At 50.8% G+C, this 19,648-nt stretch overlaps 1 protein-coding gene across 1 annotated transcript in view; it reads right to left on the bottom strand.

The window, feature by feature from the left end:
• UBE2O (ubiquitin conjugating enzyme E2 O) overlaps positions 1-19,648 on the bottom strand; it is a 120,095-nt gene that overhangs the window by 37,039 nt on the left and 63,408 nt on the right. The window contains exons 13-14 of the mRNA XM_068122737.2: positions 9,419-9,508; positions 5,975-6,161 (exon numbers count right to left, since the gene is read on the bottom strand). Of these exons, the coding sequence (XP_067978838.2) occupies positions 5,975-6,161; positions 9,419-9,508 (277 nt within the window). The remainder of the gene's footprint in view (positions 1-5,974; positions 6,162-9,418; positions 9,509-19,648) is intronic.

The following is a 19,648-nucleotide window of genomic DNA, read 5'->3' as shown; positions in this document are numbered from 1 at the left end:
ATAAACGACTGATGGTGCACTCAAACTGCCTTCCCAGCCTGATACATTACATGGCGACGAGGATGCGATTCTGGTGAGCACGTGCAAAGCAAGCTGAGCTGCTGCAGTTAGCTGTTGGCCTCCCAACTCGTTCTTTCACGGCATACGCTACTTGAGCACCATGTCCTACGGCTGGATTGACGAGTTCAACCCGCACGAAGGAAGCTGGGAGGCGTACATTGAGCGTCTACAGTATTACTACCAAGCTAACGGCATTGAGGATGATGCCAGGAAGAAAGCAATCCTGATGTCGGTATGCGGCAGCGAGACGTTTACTATTCTGAAGAATCTCGCCATGCCCACGACCACGATGGATTTAACACACGCCGAGCTTATGGCAGCAATGAAGGAGCACTGCGAACCTACACCCTCAGTCATTGTGAGCCGATTCAATTTTTACATGTGTCGCCAAACCTCAACGCAGTCCATTTCGGCATTCATAGCTCACCTGAAACACCTTTCCCAGCATTGCCAGTTTGGTGCTACATTCGACGACATGCTAAGGGACTTGCTCGTAGTGGGAGTGGAGCAAGATCGAATTCGCCGGCACCTACTTGCTGAACGGACTCTGACATTTTCCAGTGCAAAGGACATTGCTATCGCAATGGAGTGTGCAGACAAAAATGCTGCAGATATTGCACACTACATCACTTACCAGCCTCGTGCTGACCTGTCATCTGTCAACCGTGTGGGACAACATCCGACCCGAAAATTCGCCACCAAAACACCTGGAAAGTGCTTGGCAGCTGGTGCTGGAAAATGTTTCCGCTGCAATGGGGAGCATTCTCCCACTACGTGCCGTTTCAAGAATGCTGCTTGCAACTACTGCCACAAGGTGGGTCATATCGCCTCTGCGTGCTTGTCTCGAAAACGGAGGGCAAGGAGAGAGGAATGCAAAACCCACCTCCTTGACTCAGAGCCTAACCAAGAAGATGTGACTGATGGAGACAGCCCTAGCTACAGAGTTCAGTCATATGACCTCCACACAAAGTCTGGCAGACAGTCTACTCCAATACTGGTTAATGGTTATAGTAGATATAGACGGACGGAATGTGGAAATGGAGATAGACACGGGTGCTGCCGTCTGACTCATGAGCGAAGCAGCTTTCCGTAACCTGTGGGGGAATTGTGAACAACCCAGCCTCCATTGGTCCCCGATCCAACTCACCACGTATACTGGTGAGTCAATACAAGCCTGCGGGTCGTGTGATGTCACAGTAACCTACGGAAACAACACTCACCAATTACAACTCTTGGTCGTCCCTGGGGATGGACCCACACTTCTCGGGCGAAACTGGCTCGATGTTGTCAAACTCAATTGGGAACACATCCACCAACTACAGGCTTCCAAGCCAGCAACTGTACTGCAGCACCTCCTAAGGAGATACCCGGACATCTTCAAGGATGAACTCGGGACATTGAAGGGCTTCACTGCCAAGCTCAACATTGAGAAAGATGTGAAGCCAATTTTCTGCAAAGCACACCCCGTCCCTCTCGCATTGCAAGAAAAAGTTAGCGCAGAATTAGCCAGACTGGAAAAGTTAGGTATCATTGAGTCAGTTCAGTACTCAAATTGGGCTGCTCCAGTTGTTCCTGTTATGAAGGCAGACAGGTCGATACGCCTTTGTGGGGATTACAAAATGTCAATCAACAAATGTTCCACCTTGGACAAATATCCCATACCAAGGATCGATGACTTATACGCAAAACTGGGTGGAGGACAGTCCTTTACCAAGCTCGACATGAGATCGACCTACCTACAAGTCGTTCTGGATGAGGATTACAAAGAATATCTCACCATCAACACACATCGGGGGCTCTACAGATACAACCGCCTGAGTTTTGGTGTCAAATCGGCGCCAGGAATCTACTAACGCTGTATGGACAGCCTGTTCGCTGCTGAACCACACATTGTTGTTTACCAAGATGACATCCTAGTCACTGGCCGCTCAGAGCTTCATCATCTGGACAACCTCAAATGTGTGCTACGTATTATTTCCGACTCTGGACTACGCCTGCGGAGAGACAAGTGCGAGTTCATGGTTCCGTCGGTGACCTATTTGGGCCACCATATCGATGCCGAAGGCTTATATCCCACAGAAGAGAAGATCAGAGCAATCAAAGACGCCCCTGCTCCGACAAACATTACTGAACTCAAGGCTTACATTGGCATGCTGCAGTACTACAGCAGGTATATCCCAAATATTGCTACCATGCTGGGCCCACTGTATTGCCTGTTAAAAAAGGCATCAGCTGGAAATGGGACATTCTGGAGTCAGCAGCCTTCCAGAAGTCAAAAGACATGCTACGGTCTTCAAATGTGCTAGTTCACTACGACCCAGACAAAGACATGGTCCTGTCGTGTGATGCGAGTCAGTACGGGGCTGGTGTTGTTCTGTCACACATTATGCCAGATCACACAGAGACCAATAGCATTCGCATCTCGTACACTGTCTCCTGCTGAGAAGAACTACAGTCAGTTGGACAAAGAAGGACTCGGCATTGTATTTGGAGTTAAGAAGTTTCACCAGTACGTTTTCGGTCGGCATTTCACGATTTACACGGACCACAAGCCACTGATTAGTTTGTGTGGTCCATCAAAGGCTACCTCAGAGGTCTTACCGCCTCAGATCATACGCTGGTCACTTTCACTCTCAGCTTATGATTACGATATTACATACAGACCTGGCTCCACAATTTCAAATGCAGACGCCATGAGTCGCCTACCACTTCCGGACACAGTGTTTGACCCCCCTGTACCTGGCAGCATGATATCTCTGATGGACTTTTTGAATGACAATCCAATCGATGCCAACCAGATACGGACCTACACCAGGCGTGACCCACTTCTTTCCAAGGTCATTCGTGCTACTGGGCATGGGTGGGGCCTTCTACAATCTACGCGATGCTGACCCTGAATTGAATTCTTACAAGGACAGGCAAAATGAACTTAGTGTCGAGAATGGCTGCTTGCTGTGGGAATGCCGGGTGGTCATTCCCCCAAACATGTGCACAAAGATTTTGGACCAGCTTCACGACTGTCATCCAGGCATTGTAAGAAGGAAATCGCTGGCACGGAACTATGTCTGGTGGCCTCACCTCGACTCTGACATCGAACAGTGTGTGAAACATTGTTATCCATGCCAAAGCAGTCGAAACGCTCCTGCTAAGGCACCATTACACCCCTGGGAATGGCCCACTGAACCATGGCAGAGGATTCAGCTTGACTATGCTGGACCCATCGAAGGCCGCATGATCCTTGTTGTTACGTACACTCACACTAAATGGATCGACGCCTATGTAACACATACAGCAACCTCACACGCTACCATAGAGAGGCTGCGCCAGTGCTTTGCCACTCATGGTTTGCCACGCTTGATAGTCACTGACAATAGAACCTGTTTCTCAAGTTCTGAATTCACTGAATTCACCCGCCTGAATGGTATAATTCACAAGTTTGTGAGCCCACACCATCAAGCTTCAAATGGACTATCTGAAAGCTCTGTGAGTTTTGTCAAGTCTGGTCTAAGTAAGATACCCGGCGGAAGCCTTCAGACCAGACTATCACGTGTGCTTTTCGCTCACCACATCACTCCCCACACAACAACAGGGGTGACACCAGCTGAGCTGCTGATGAAACGACGTTTGCGTACACGACTGGATTGTCTAAGACCAGACGTGGTGTCGGTTGTGTATCAAAATCAGTGGAAACAGAGACTTCATGACAAACATGCTGTACAGCGCTCTATAAAGGTCGGGGACCCGGTGTTTGTGAGAAACTTTGGTTGCGGAATGGTTTGGTTACCAGGGCGGGTTCACAAAAATGAGGGACCGTTGTCCTACGTTATCAAACTAGAGGACAATCGAGTCGTCCAGAGGCACCTTGATCATGTCCGGTATTGGTCCTGTGATCCTGTCATATTCACAAATGATATCTCGCCACTTCCTGAACCTGTGAACAGCGACATTGTTGCCGCAGATAGTACTGCACCACTCCCTGAGGCTGAACCCCATAACGCTGCTGCAGCACCACCAGTGGAGCCGTGTGGTGGCTTTGCACCCCGACGATCATCCAGAGTTCGAAAGGCGCCTACTCGCCTTGACTTGTAGCTAATATTCTTGTATGCATTTTGCATTCGATTTTCAATTTCAATTCAATTTTCGCATTCAATTTTGCATTTGCAATTTCGCAATTTTGTTTGTCTGTATTTTTGTATGCATTGGTATGCTTTTCACTGTTATTTTCACATTGGTATTTTCACGGCTAATGGGAGGGTTCCTTACCAGCACCAGGTGCTGGGGGGGGGGGGGGGGGGGGAGAGATGTTATGTATTGCATGGGATTAAACCGGAAGGTGGATATAAAGTAGGCGGGGCATACGGCTTGGCAGAGGAAGCTGGGCCTACGCTGGGCGCTTGTGGTTTTCCCGGCTACGCAATAAACGACTGATGGTGCACTCAAACTGCCTTCCCAGCCTGACCATTACAGAAACCATGGAGAGAAAGCTGTCTCTCGTGCTGGTAAGGAAACCATGGAGAGAAAGCTGTCTCTCGTGCTGGTAAGGAAACCATGGAGAGAAAGCTGTCTCTCATGCTGGTAAGGAAACCGTGGAGAGAAAGCTGTCTCTCGTGTTGGTAAGGAACCAATGGAGAGAAAGCTGTCTCTCGTGTTGGTAAGGAACCTCATGGAGAGAAAGCTGTCTCTTGTGCTGGTAAGGAAAGCATAGAGAGAAAGCTGTCTCTTGTGCTGGTAAGGAAAGCATAGAGAGAAAGCTGTCTCTTGTGTCGGTAAGGAAAGCATAGAGAGAAACCTGTCTCTGGTGCTGGTAAGGAACCCTCTCGTGTTGGTAAGGAAACCGTGGAGAGAAAGCTGTCTCTCGTGCTGGTAAGGAAACCGTGGAGAGAAAGCTGTCTCTCATGCTGGTAAGGAAACCGTGGAGAGAAAGCTGTCTCTCGTGCTGGTAAGGAAACCGTAGAGAGAAAGCTGTCTCTTGTGCTGGTAAGGAACCCGTAGAGAGAAAGCTGTCTCTGGTGCTGGTAAGCAACCCATGGAGAGAAAGCTGTCTCTCGTGTTGGTAAGGAACCCATGGAGAGAAAGCTGTTTCTCGTGTTGGTAAGGAACCCATGGAGAGAAAGCTGTCTCTCGTGCTGGTAAGGAACCCGTAGAGAGAAAGCTGTCTCTGGTGCTGGTAAGGAACCCGTAGAGAGAAAGCTGTCTCTTGTGCTGGTAAGGAATCCGTAGAGAGAAAGCTGTCTCTGGTGCTGGTAAGGAACCCATAGTGAGAAAGCTGTCTCTGGTGCTGGTAAGGAACCCGTAGAGAGAAAGCTGTCTCTGGTACTGGTAAGGAACCCGTAGAGAGAAAGCTGTCTCTCGTGCTAGTAAGGAACCCATAGAGAGAAAGCTGTTTCTGGTGCTGGTAAGGAACCCGTAGAGAGAAAGCTGTCTCTGGTGCTGGTAAGGAACCCGTAGAGAGAAAGCTGTCTCTGGTGCCTGTATGGAGCCCATGGGGAGAATGACGTGTGAAATGGCAGAATGATAGAGCGAAGCCCATGTGAATGAGGTGTGAATTATCGTGTGAATGGGTCATTAACTCTCGAGGTGCGATTTTCTGCATTTAACGCTCAACTAAATGATATGTTTATGTTCAGTATATTCGGTATGTTCAAAAAAGCCATTTTCATGTGAATGGATTGAACATTCAAAAAATGGAAACATGATTATAAAGTACCATGTTCGTACGAATGTATGTTCAGAAACTGCACGTTCGTAAACCGGGGACCTCCCTGTATATAATATTCACGTGTAGAAATTGGGCTTGTAATTTCAAAGAATGTATTAGTCCTCTTATCAACACCAATGCTAAGGCACCACTTCTGTTGTGTGGCAGCAGAAACCACCGTCTCTGCGAATGTTGCTGTTAACATTGGTATCACACCTATCAAATGAGGTATTGCACCCTCAGAGCTTGGTAATTCGCCACCATTTCCTTCCAACGTCTCCTCTTCCTCAGTTTCCCAGCTGTCACAGCTGTCACTCTCGCCTTCGCTGGGCTCGGCAGCTGAGTCAGCACTCAGAGATTCGATTTCAGAGTCCTCAAAATCTGAAGTCACTTTGAACAGCTCCTGCAGTACAGTGGATCAAAGCCTCCATTAACTCCTCAAACGAGGAAAACAGTCAAACCATCTCCAAGCATTGACTTTCAGTTCAGACAAAACAACAGCAACATGTCCTATATTTACAAGCAGAAAGCATTTGAGTCAGGAGATTTTAAAAATTGGGGGGAGGTGTTTGGCGGGAGGAGTAGTGGGAAGAGTGGTGGACATGGGTGGGTATGATGACACAAAACTTTAACAAATTAATTTCTCTGTTATCCTATTGCTGTATACAATACTGTGTATCAATGTATTGTAATGAATGAAATATTCATATTCATTCATATTCAATGTATTGTAATGCGACACAGGCGAGTGGGAAAAGGAGAGGGTTGAGAACATCCAGGTGGTGCACCAAAACCCAAGCAACTACGGGCACAATGAAACACGCTACGAGGCGGACACCACACCCTGATCATAGATTCAGGACTCATCATGGGTTCAGGTGTCATGATCCAAATAAATGAGCAGTTGGGATGGCCAATTAACCCATTAACCGATAAATCAGACTCGTTCTTTCCACAATGCACCACGGTGTGATCAAAATGAAATGCTTTATTCATGATTCAACAAAGTAAAAAGAGATAACTTTAAAAAAATCAAATCCTATCAATTAGCTCTTTAAAATGCTGCTCTTTGTTCCAGTTCCAGGCCAAACCAATGCTTTGTTACTGCGGATCCTCCCTTCAAATACATTGCCTGTCAGTGTCAAAATGTCTTCCACAATAGACCAATCGGCACGACTACAAATGACTTCCATCCTTTAAGATTGGCAATCCCAAATAGATGTATTGCTTTTCAAAGTGGCCTTTTAGTAATGACACTGACCAGTCATGGCGGTTGTAACTAGGTCACAGACTGTCATAGCCATATTCCATTTTGCAATAACTCATCTAAATTATAACCGACCATCACAAACACTTCTAAACTGCGCTTACAAAATTATTATGTGCATTGAATAAGAAAAATCGTGAACACTGCATTCTAAACACAATCAATTCCACACAACTCTAGGAGCACTAATTTACAATGCAACAAGAAACCACGATATAAATAAAATCAAATATGAAAATTCCTCTGCCCCCGTGCGTGTCCGCACTCCCTCCGCCCACGTGCGTGCCCGCACTCCCTCTGCCCTCGTGCGTGCCCGCACTCCCTCAGCCCTCGTGCGTGCCCGCACTCCCTCCGCCCTCGTGCGTGCCCGCACTCCCTCCGCCCTCGTGCGTGCCCGCACTCCCTCCGCCCTCGTGCGTGCCCGCACTCCCTCCGCCCTCGTGCGTGCCCGCACTCCCTCCGCCCTCGTGCGTGCCCGCACTCCCTCCGCCCTCGTGCGTGCCCGCACTCCCTCCGCCCTCGTGCGTGCCCGCACTCCCTCCGCCCTCGTGCGTGCCCGCACTCCCTCCGCCCTCGTGCGTGCCCGCACTCCCTCTGCCCTCGTGCGTGCCCGCACTCCCTCCGCCCTCGTGCGTGCCCGCACTCCCTCCGCCCTCGTGCGTGCCCGCACTCCCTCCGCCCTCGTGCGTGCCCGCACTCCCTCCGCCCTCGTGCGTGCCCGCACTCCCTCCGCCCTCGTGCGTGCCCGCACTCCCTCCGCCCTCGTGCGTTCCCGCACTCCCTCCGCCCTCGTGCGTTCCCGCACTCCCTCCGCCCTCGTGTGTTCCCCGCACTCCCTCCGCCCTCGTGTGTTCCCCGCACCCCCTCCGTCCCCGCACCCCCTCCGCCCTCGTGCATGCACCCTCCGCCCTCGTGCGTGCCCGCACTCCCTCCGCCCTCGTGCGTGCCTGCACCCCCTCCGCCCTCGTGCGTGCCTGCACCCCCTCTGCCCTCATGTGTGCCCGCACTTCCTCCGCCCTCGTGCGTGCCCGCACTCCCTCCGCCCTCGTGCGTGCCTGCACCCCCTCCGCCTCCGCCCTCGTATATGTTTATATATTTTTGTAAAAAGGAATGTACATCTTCTCACGTGCCCGCACTCGCTATACCTTCAGGCATGCCTACATTAGCTAGCCGTTAGGTGTGCCTGCACTAGCAATGCCCTCACCACTGTGTGGATGTGCTTTCCCCTCACCACTGCCTGCAGTCGCTAGAGCCTCACCATTGCTAATCTTCAAAGCAAACTCAGTCCACAAACATAACCAACTTTAATCTGCAAGTTTTTCACACTACATTAACTCTGACTGGTGTTGGGCTAGCGGCTAGGGTGCCAGCTTAGGATCCCAGGATCCTGGGTTCGAATCCCGGTCGATCGCTGAATTAACGCCAGGGGGGTTGACTCAGCCTGTCATCCTTCCGAGGTCGGCTAATTGAGTACCAGTTCACTGGTAATTCCCTGCCTGTCGTAAAAGGCGACAAAAAGGGTTGGCGGCAGGAAGGGCATCCGGCCGTAAAACATTGCTTCAAAAAGGGGACTGAAAAACAACAACAACCACGGTCCCCGAAAAAGGCCAACCCCCGCTTTGCGGGGAAAAATGGCCTCTAAATGTGGTTTTTATTTATTTATTTATTAACTCTGACTACAAATTAGTAATCCAATACTTCAACCTATCAATTACAATCCTGAAGTGTGCCATTTCTGTACATTTCCTGCAGCATATATAATACCACCAACCTTCAATACCATCTGTGATATTTCCCATGTGAAACATTTATCAGATTGTTTCTAATCTTCCTCTATTCTTATTGTTCTCCTATTGACCCACTTCCCAACCATCTTCTCACGACATTTATTACTTGTAAAAAGGAATGCACAGCTTGACTATTCACTAAAATGAGGCCTTAAAGTACATGCTTCAAAAAAAACCAATACAATTACCCACCACCTAATCTGCTCTGAACACAACTGGAGCACGACATCAAAACTACACCTTCAACAAAATAATGACAACAAATCAGAAAAACTACAAAATTAAGCATTTATCGCATTGTGCAGTAAGGAACGCTAAATCCACCAAATGGAAGCCCAACACTGAAAAAAAAGATCAATGTCCAACCGGCAGGCGGGTGCAGGCCAAACTTGTATTCATTTAAAGGATAAAGTACAAGTGATACGTGAGGCATACCCGCAACAGCAAAGCAACTGATGACTGGCTCTTCTTATCCATCCACTCTCCCACCTCACCCCCAATACCCTAACCTACACACTCTGCTTTACCATCTATATACACCTGCCATCAACAAAAGACCATCAGGGAAATGAGGAATCAGCCAAAGGTGCATGGCCATAGTCCTACCTGAGCAAAGATGCTTGTTATGCTGCCATCTGCCCACTGCACACTGATCTTGCCATCCTTCTCTAAGAAAATAACTTGCCCTACACAAGGCTGCAGAGACACAGTAAACATTTTATTGCGTTATACTAAGCACTATAAGACAGTGCATTAGTGAATTGGCCAACATTGTGCAACCTATTGTCATATATATATATATATATATATATATATATATATATATATATATATATATATATATATATATATATATATATATATAGATATATATATATACATATACAAAAACATATATACTCGTATATGTCTATATATATACATATACAGTCACGTGAAAAAGTAAGTACACCCCATGTAAAGTTTTGACTTTTTCAACATATTTCAACATACAGCTATTTGATCTTCATCTATCTATAATGCCAGTAATCTCTGTGTGTCTGTCTGTGTGTCTGTGTGTTTGTCTGTGACCGCTGTTTCTCGACAACCACGGGTCCGATATACTTGAAACTTGCCAGGTATATTGCTGGGGACCCGAGGATGTGCCTTTTCAAGGTTTGTAATTAATCGGACAAGTACCTACCGAGCTATGTCCAAAAAACGCTTCAACCAATCAGAGAGCAGCGAGCTATCACGTGTGCCGAACCGTTAATGCAATGCAAGCGTTAATGCGTTAATGCAAGGCTTTTCTTTTTTTCCCTCTTCTCTTTCTACTTTTCCTTGCGATTAAATTGCAAACAGCCAAAATACGTTGGCGCTAATTGAATAATTGGCCATTAACACTAAAATAATCGTAACTGCGATATGCCAACTTCCGGACAGTGCAGCCTTCCATGTTGTTGTTGTTTGCAGCAGCTGTTTGCAGCAAGGCAAGGCTTTTCTTTTTTTCCCTCTTCTCTTTCTACTTTTCCTTGCGATTAAATTGCAAAAAGCCAAAATACGTTGGCGATAATTGAATAATTGGGCATTAATAGATAGATAGATAGATATGCGATATGCGAACTTCCGGACAGTGTGCGCGTTACGAGCTGACCGCCATTACGGTACGTAATTCGATTTCTTATGCGCATTATTTCTCCCAATTCAGTCAGAGCGAAGGGCGGAAGCGAAGAGCGTTGTTATTTTTTGTTTACGGGCGTACGGGCGGGGTAGAGCGTACGGGTAGCGTTTTTTTTTTTTTTTTGGCAAGGAACGGGCACCCACGTACGGGCAATGCCCTAGTCTATCTATAATTCCAGCAATCTCTGTGTGTCTGTCTGTGTGTCTGTGTGTCTGTGTGTCTGTGTGTCTGTGTGTTTGTCTGTGACCGCTGTTTCTCGACAACCACGGGTCCGATATACTTGAAACTTGCCAGGTATATTGCTGGGGACCCGAGGATGTGCCTTTTCAAGGTTTGAAATTAATCGGACAAGTACCTACCGAGCTATGTCCAAAAAACGCTTCAACCAATCAGAGAGCAGCGAGCTATCACGTGTGCCGAACCGTTAATGCAATGCAAGCGTTAATGCGTTAATGCAAGGCTTTTCTTTTTTTCCCTCTTCTCTTTCTACTTTTCCTTGCGATTAAATTGCAAACAGCCAAAATACGTTGGCGCTAATTGAATAATTGGCCATTAACACTAAAATAATCGTAACTGCGATATGCCAACTTCCGGACAGTGCAGCCTTCCCTGTTGTTGTTGTTTGCAGCAGCTGTTTGCAGCAAGGCAAGGCTTTTCTTTTTTTCCCTCTTCTCTTTCTACTTTGCCTTGCGATTAAATTGCAAACAGCCAAAATACGTTGGCGCTAATTGAATAATTGGGCATTATGTTTTACAACTAATAAAAACGAATTTGCGATTCATTCGCTTTCCTGCGCGTTTGTGTACGCGATGGCGATTTCTTTACCAAACTCCGGAAGCCGTTCGCTTTGGACCGAACCATTGCATGTAAATAGAGGGGGGGGATTGTCACCACTCGCAAGCCGTTCGCTTTGGACCAAACCATTTCATGTAAATAGGGGGGGGGATATAATTTTAGATATATATATAGTACGGGCATGCCCTAGTTTCAACAATATTGATAGATAAAGGTGATATTGTAGCGGCTGCCGCTGGGGTTACACAATCGCCTTGCACCTATCAAGGACGCGGAGCGATCACCAGGCCGGGCTCGTCCAGGACGCCCGGGCAGGCCCGCGCTCGACTTGCCAGGCCTCGGTCGGGACGCCCGGGCAGGCTCGCCCTCGGCTTGCCAGGCCGCAGCCGGCCCGCGGGGCCACGCCCCCTGGCGCCAGGCCTGGGCAAACCCCCTGGCGGAATAGATATATATTGCCGACCGTAAAACGTTTTTCCCAGAGTGCCTGAGTGTTTGATTCTAATAAAGCAGCTCAGATGAATTCAAGCTTTTTGTCGCGTCCATTCTTTCGATCGACGTGGGAGCCACAGCTCCTTCATTGGTGACCTACCGACATGGACACGGCAGTCGCCCTTAAACTGCCTACCTTCTGGGAGGCTCACGCGGCGGTTTGGTTCGCACAAGCGGAGTCCCTGTTCGCCCTGCGGGGCATCACGGCGGACGACACCCGCTTCCACCACGTGGTCGCTGCGCTCGGTTCAGCCACCGCAGCCCGCGCCCTGAGCCTCCTCGAGAGCCCGCCAGCCGCGGACAAATACGGCGCGATTAAGAAGCTTCTCCTCGATGCTTTCGCCCTCCCAGCGGCGGAACGCGCACGGCGCCTGCTCGATTTGCCGGAGCTCGGCGACACGCGCCCTTCCGAGCGAATGGACTACATGCTTTCGCTGCTCGGCGAGCACTCTCCGGCATTCCTGTTCCGGGAGCTGTTCCTCCGTCAGCTGCCTAACCCGGTACGCCTCGCCCTGGCAAGCACGACGATCACAGATCCCCGGGCCCTTGCCAGAGAAGCCGACAAAATCTCCGCCGCGGGACAGCGCATCGCAGCGGCGACATGGGACCCGCCGCCGCCTGATGCACCATCCATGGCGCCCGAGCACCCGGCGCGTTCGACGGCCGAACTGCCGACGCAATTGGCGGCCGCTATACCGAGCCGACCACGTTCAGCACGACGTCCGAAGCCTCCACCCGACCAAGCGTGGTGTTCCTATCATGCCAGGTTCGGACAGAAGGCCCGGACATGCCGACCCCCGTGCACCTTCGGCGGGTCGGGAAACGGCCAGGCCGGCGTTCATTACCTGCCATGAGCGCCGGCCACAGTCACACGGGCAACTTACTGTTCATCACGGATAAAGCGTCCGGACGGCGCTTCCTGTGCGACACCGGCGCCCAAGTGAGCGTCATGCCCGCCTCTGACCAGGACAGGCAATCCGCGGTTTGCGGCCCCTCCTTGGTTGCGGCCAACGGATCGACTATCCGCACCTTCGGCCCGCGCAACGTCACCCTCTGCTTCGGCGGCCAACGCTTCGCTTGGACGTTTGTAACCGCCAACGTGCCCATGGCTCTGCTCGGCGCCGACTTCCTCTGCGCACACGGACTGCTGGTGGACGTCCAACGGCGTCGTTTAATCAACGCTGAAACCTTCAGCTCCCTGGTATGCACATTGAGCAGCTCCGCGCCGACCGAGCTGGCATGCACCGTCCCGGCGGCGAACGAGTTTGCTCGCCTGCTCGCGGAGTTCCCGGCCCTCACGCGGCCGACGTTTTCGGCCGTCGCAGTACGGCATGGGATCGAGCACCACATACCAACCACGGGCCCGCCGGTCTACGCCAGGGCCCGCCGCCTCGACCCAGCCAAGCTTGCCGTTGCGAAGGCCGAATTCGACGCGTTGGAGCACCTCGGCATCGTGCGGCGCTCCGATAGCGCGTGGGCCTCGCCACTGCACATCGTGCCAAAGCCGGGGGGTGGATGGCGCCCGTGTGGCGACTACCGCCGTCTTAATGACGCTACAACACCCGACAGGTACCCGATCCCGCATATCCAAGACTTCTCCGCCCGTTTGGCGGGACGGGTCATTTTTTCAAAAATTGATCTCATACGGGGATATCACCAGGTACCTGTCAGGGCGGCCGACGTCCCTAAAACGGCAGTCATCACGCCGTTCGGCTTATTCGAGTTCTTGCGGATGCCGTTTGGTCTCAAGAACGCGGCTCAGGCGTTCCAGCGCTTGATGGACGGCGTGCTGCGTGACCTGCCGTTCCTTTTCGTTTACCTGGACGACATCCTCGTCGCCAGCACGTCCCGGGCCGAGCACCTCCTCCACCTCCGAACACTGTTCGGGCGCCTCAGCGAGCACGGCCTCATCGTCAACCCGGCCAAATGCCACTTCGGCACGACGGCCGTTGATTTTTTGGGCCACCACATCACCAAGAACGGGGCTGTGCCGCTGCCAACCAAGGTCGAGGCCATCACCACTTTCCCGCGTCCCCGCACCATAAAGGCCCTGCAGGAATTCCTGGGAATGGTGAATTTTTATCACCGCTTCGTGCCCCGCGCTGCTCAACTCATGCGGCCCCTCTACGAAGCCCTCCGGGGCAAGCCGGCCAAGCACGACATCGCCTGGTCCGCAGCAATGGATGCGGCCTTCCAAAGCTCAAAGCGGGCCCTCGCCGACGCAACACTGCTCGCTCACCCGGTGCTCAACGCTCCCATCGCCCTCACCACGGATGCCTCCGACTACGCGGTGGGCGCCGTACATGAGCAATGGGTGAACGGGGTTTGGCAGCCACTCGCTTTTTTCAGCCGGCAGCTCCGGCCGAACGAGCTCAAATACAGCACGTTTGACCGGGAGCTCCTCGGTCTACACCTGGCCGTCCGCCATTTCCGCCACCTCCTGGAGGGCCGACCTTTCACGGCGTTCGTCGACCACAAGCCGTTGGTTTACGCCATGGCCAAGGTCACGGAGCCATGGTCGGCCCGCCAACAGCGCCACCTCTCCGCCGTGTCGGAGTTTACCACGGACATCCGGCACGTCGCCGGCAAAAACAACGCCGTGGCCGACTGTCTTTCCCGGGCCAGCGCGAACGCGGTCCACCTGGGCGTGGATTTTGCGCTCATGGCGGCGGACCAAACCACCGACACCACGGTGCAAGCCCTCCGGGCGGCGGACACGGGCCTCCGCCTGGCCGACATCCCCTGCGCGGACACTGTCCTGCTCTGCGACGTCTCCCAAGGCCGGCCTCGCCCCATCGTGCCCGTCACCTGGCAACGCCGCATCTTCGCCTCCCTCCACGGCCTTTCCCACCCGGGCCGGAAAGCTTCCCAGAAGCTGGTGTCGGCGCGTTTCGTCTGGCACGGCCTTCGTCGGGACGTCCGCGATTGGACCAGCGCCTGCACCGCCTGCCAACGGGCCAAGGTCCACCGACACACCCAGGCCCCGCTGGCACCTTTCACCGTGCCCGAACGACGTTTCGACCACGTCAACGTGGATCTGGTGGGCCCCCTTCCCCCATCACGAGGGTTCACACACCTGCTCACCATGGTGGACAGGACCACCAGGTGGCCGGAGGCCGTTCCCCTCGTCTCCACCACCACCGCCGACGTGGCGCAGGCCTTCATCGCCACCTGGGTCGCCCGCTTCGGCGCACCGGCGGACATCTCGTCAGACCGCGGACCACAGTTCACCTCCGAGCTGTGGGGCGCGGTCGCCCGCAACCTGGGGGTCAAGCTCCACCGTACTACGGCCTACCACCCCCAAGCAAACGGGTTGTGCGAGCGATTCCACCGCTCCATGAAGGCCGCGCTCATGGCCGGCCTTCAAGACGGCGGTTGGGCCGACCGGCTGCCGTGGGTCCTTTTGGGCCTTCGCACGGCCCCCAAGGAGGACCTCCAGGCATCCACCGCCGAGCTGGTCTATGGCCAGGTGCTACGCGTCCCGGGCGAATTCGTGCCCGACGCTACCAGCCCCTGGTCCGCAGCTCGCCAGCGCTCGGACCTCCAGGAGGCCGCCCGACGGTTTGCCCCCGTGCCGACATCCCACCACGGTGACCCCCAGTCCTACGTCCCCCCAGCACTCCGCACCGCGGAGTATGTTTTTGTGCGTCACGACGCACATCGGCGGCCACTCCAGCCGCCGTACGACGGGCCCTTCCGGGTGCTGCGACGGGACGACAAGTCGTTCGTCATCGACATCGGCGGCAGGTCGGACCGGATTGCAGTGGACCGCCTCAAGCCGGCGCACGTGGACGTCGACCACCCACCACGGGTGGCCCTCCCGCCGCGGCGAGGCCGCCCCCCGTCCACGGTGCCCCCCACTCGACCGCCCACCACCTCACCGGACCCCCTCCCACGACCCACCAGGGGTCGCTTCGGCCGGGTCATCAGGACCCCCCTCAAGTTGACCCTGCCGGTGCAAGTCGATTCTGGGGGGACGTGTGTAGCGGCTGCCGCTGGGGTTACACAATCGCCTTGCACCTATCAAGGACGCGGAGCGATCACCAGGCCGGGCTCGTCCAGGACGCCCGGGCAGGCCCGCGCTCGACTTGCCAGGCCTCGGTCGGGACGCCCGGGCAGGCTCGCCCTCGGCTTGCCAGGCCGCAGCCGGCCCGCGGGGCCACGCCCCCTGGCGCCAGGCCTGGGCAAACCCCCTGGCGGAATAGATATATATTGCCGACCGTAAAACGTTTTTCCCAGAGTGCCTGAGTGTTTGATTCTAATAAAGCAGCTCAGATGAATTCAAGCTTTTTGTCGCGTCCATTCTTTCGATCGACGTGGGAGCCACAGCTCCTTCAATATAATATAACAAATATCATGAAACATTTACATTTTGTAGTCCATTGTATAATTTAAATCAACATAAATGCAAATTTCGCATGTGGAAAAAGTAAGTACACCCTTGGCTCTAATAGGTGGTATTGCCCCCTTTGGCAGAAACAACCTCAAGTAGGCGTTTCTTATAACTGTCTACCAGTCTCTGACATCGACTGGGAGAAATTTTTGCCCACTCCTCCATGCAGAATTCTTTCAGCTGTGCGATGTTTGAGGGGCTTCTTGCATGCACAGCTCGTTTCAAATCCCCCCACAACATCTCGATGGGATTTAGATTCGGGCTTTGACTTGGTCATTCCAGAACCCTCCATTTCTTTCTTTTCAGCCATTCCTTGGTGGATTTACTGGTATGTTTAGGGTCATTGTCGTGTTGCAAGGTCCACCTTCGGTTGAGCTTCAATTTTCCGACAGATGCTCTCACATTATCGTCAAGCACCCTCTGGGACAATGAAGAATTCATAGTGGATTCTATGATGGTGAGCTGCCCAGGCCCTGATGCAGCAAAGCTGCCCCAAACCATAATATTTCCACCACCATGCTTTACAGTTGGTATCAGGTTCTTGTGGTCAAATGCTGTCTTTGGTTTTCGCCAAACATGTCTTCTGGCACTGTGGACAAATAGCTCTCCCTTTGACTCATCTGTCCAGAGCACTTGTTCCCGAAATGCTGGTCTTTGCCGAGGTGTTCATTGGCAAACTTTAGTCTTGCCCTGTTGTTCTTTCTGGACAGCAAAGGTTTCCTCCTGGCACACCTCCCATGTAGATCAAATTTGTGCAGCCTCTTTCTAATGGTAGACTCGTGCACTTTGACATCAACAGTGGCAAGAGCTACCTGTAGGTCCCGTGATGACATTCTGTGGTTCTTCGAGACTTCTTTCAGCATCTTGCGGTCTGCTCTCGGGCTGAACTTGCTGGGGCGGCCTGGCCTGAACAAGTTGGCAGTTGTTTGGAATCTTCTCCACTTGTAGATGATCTTCCGGACAGTCGAATGATTGATTTCAAATTGTTTGGAGATCTTTTTAAATCCCTTCCCAGACTCGTAGGCATCTATAACCTTCTTTCTGAAGGCCTAAGAGAGCTCTTTTGATCTAGGCATGGTGATGCCGCACACTTCAACAACAAAGAGCAAACCAAACTAAATGTCTGAGGATTAAATAAGACAGTTTCCTCCAAGATCCTCTCTAACGATGTTCTAATCATTTACACCTGAGCTGGTGCACCTGATTCTAATTTTAGGTATTTGAAGTAGTGATAAATGTAGGGGTGTACTTACTTTTTCCACATGCGAAATTTGCATTCATGTTTATTTAAATTATACAATGGACTACAAAATGTAAATGTTTCATGATATTTGTTATATTATATCACCTTTATCTATCAATATTGTTGAAATGAAGATCAAATATCTGTATGTTGAAATATGTTGATAAAGTCTAAACTTTACATGGGGTGTACTTACTTTTTCACGTGACTGTATGTACATACACACACACACACAATTCTTTCAGCAAACAGCAATTCTTCACCATTGAGAGATGGGGCCAAAAACAATATATAGCATGATATCTCAAAGAAGTATGGACATATGACAAAACTTGGTGAATGAGTTGGGCAGATGACAATAACAAGCCAATTAAATTTTGTTTAAGATTTGGACGAAGATCCGACCCATCACTGGGCACAAAATGTAAACTGTGAAGCCTGGCAGAAGTATGCACTCTACCGAGCAACCCATTTAAAACAAGTTGCATAAGTGCATCATATAATAATGCATAAGTACATCATATAAATAATATTAATACAATAAAAATACGACCAGACTCGGTGGTGTAATGGTTAGAGCATCCGCTCTGAGTCTGGGAGGTCAGCACTTCAAACCCCAACCGAGTCATACCAAAGACTTTTAAAATGGTGCGTGCAGCTTCCTTGCTTGATGTTCAGCATTTAAAAGGATAAAGCACGGACAATCTAAAGCACGGACAATCCCCATCGGTTAGCATCCATGGGGAAGAGGAAATTCCTCCTGGGGAAATGCCCCCCTAAGTGTGGTGAGAAAAGAGGTATCACTGTTATGACGTCACTGGTACGCAGAGTATCCTGGGAAGGGTCGGCAGCAACGGCACTTCCCCCAAGCTCAGTGTGTGTGTGCGTGTGTGTGTGTGTGTGTGTGTGTGTGTGTGTGTGTGTGTGTGTGTGAGCTCCATTACGAGCCTTAGACCTTGAATATAAAAAAATTAAATGTGGATGTAAGTACGGTATATTACATTTCAAACTTTTTCTGACAGAATAGACCTGTCCCCTTCTGGCACAACAAACCATTGCTGTAAGGTGCCTTACTAGCAAAGCATGCCTCCCATGCAATCTCATTATTAAGAGATAGAGAAGCAAAAGATAAAAAGATAGAGTTGCATTTTTCTACAACGAGTACACCCATTCCCTGTAGGAGTGGCAAGAAGCACCATTCCTCTCTGGGGTATATAGATCACAGTAGATCTAGGGTCGGGCCTAAAGAGCATCGGGGGTGTGTTCATTTACCAAGTTTCTGGTGGAGCACTCGCCAAGTGGTTTAAGCATTCGAGTAAGCACTCCATTTAAAACCGTTGATAAGGAACAGCTAGCTTGGCGAGCGCTAGAGCAGCACAGTAACTGAACACACCCCGGGTTTCCTCCCTTTCAGTTTCATGTTAAACAGCAGCATCGACTGTTTCATAAGGTAAATGTGTTTGTGGTTTATAATATTTTTACTTCTGGTAGGGCTGCTCCCACAAAACGGCACGATAAGCTATTTATAAATGTTGCTATGGCGTTTGTTGAAGGAGGAAACACCACTTGGGGAGGAGAAATGAATTTGCTTCAACCTTCATCGTGTTACCCTTAGTCCTCCTGTCAAGTTTGCTTGAGATTGGATAAGCATCAACAAATGTATCACGGTCAAAAATCGTCAGACAGATACCAAATTGCGTATTTTAGTACGATTGCAGTTTCACATTTATTTGAAGCTGGAGATATTACATCACAATTAATGTCCTGCAGATGAACCCAATATCACTCCTTTGACAAATAATCTGCAAAGGTCTTGAAGAAAACAATAACTATACTTCAGGGGGAAGAGCCAGCAGATAATAAAACTGCACATTGCCACTTAGAAGATTTATCACATAGAATCGATATATATTCAAAAAGATTCCACTTTAAGAACATTTGTTGTCACATTTAGTGCCGTATCTGCAGTTGGAAGTTTTCTTTGGAAGCTGGTGCTCAGCCGTATGTATACATATAAGTTTCCTTTGGCAAGTTGTGCTAAATTGCTTTGTTTGATGTTTTCAGCTGTACTCGGTGGCAACTTTGGCCGTCACATTACTATGCAAACAGCAACACTGCACATACTTATGTTCGGGGTTGAAGTCGCAGCAGAGGTGGGATTGGCCAATGCACAAGCTTGCAAGCATTAACAAAATGGGAATGCCCTGTATTTTGTCTGTTATTAGCTCACCAGGAACAAAGTTCAGGGGAGCTTAT

The sequence above is a fragment of the Myxine glutinosa genome, chromosome 1 (assembly GCF_964187855.1).
Source record: "Myxine glutinosa chromosome 1, kmMyxGlut1.1, whole genome shotgun sequence".
Lineage (NCBI taxonomy): Eukaryota > Metazoa > Chordata > Myxini > Myxiniformes > Myxinidae > Myxine > Myxine glutinosa.
The sequence above is the reverse complement of the archived record's forward strand: the minus strand, read 5'-3'. Positions and strand labels throughout refer to the sequence as shown.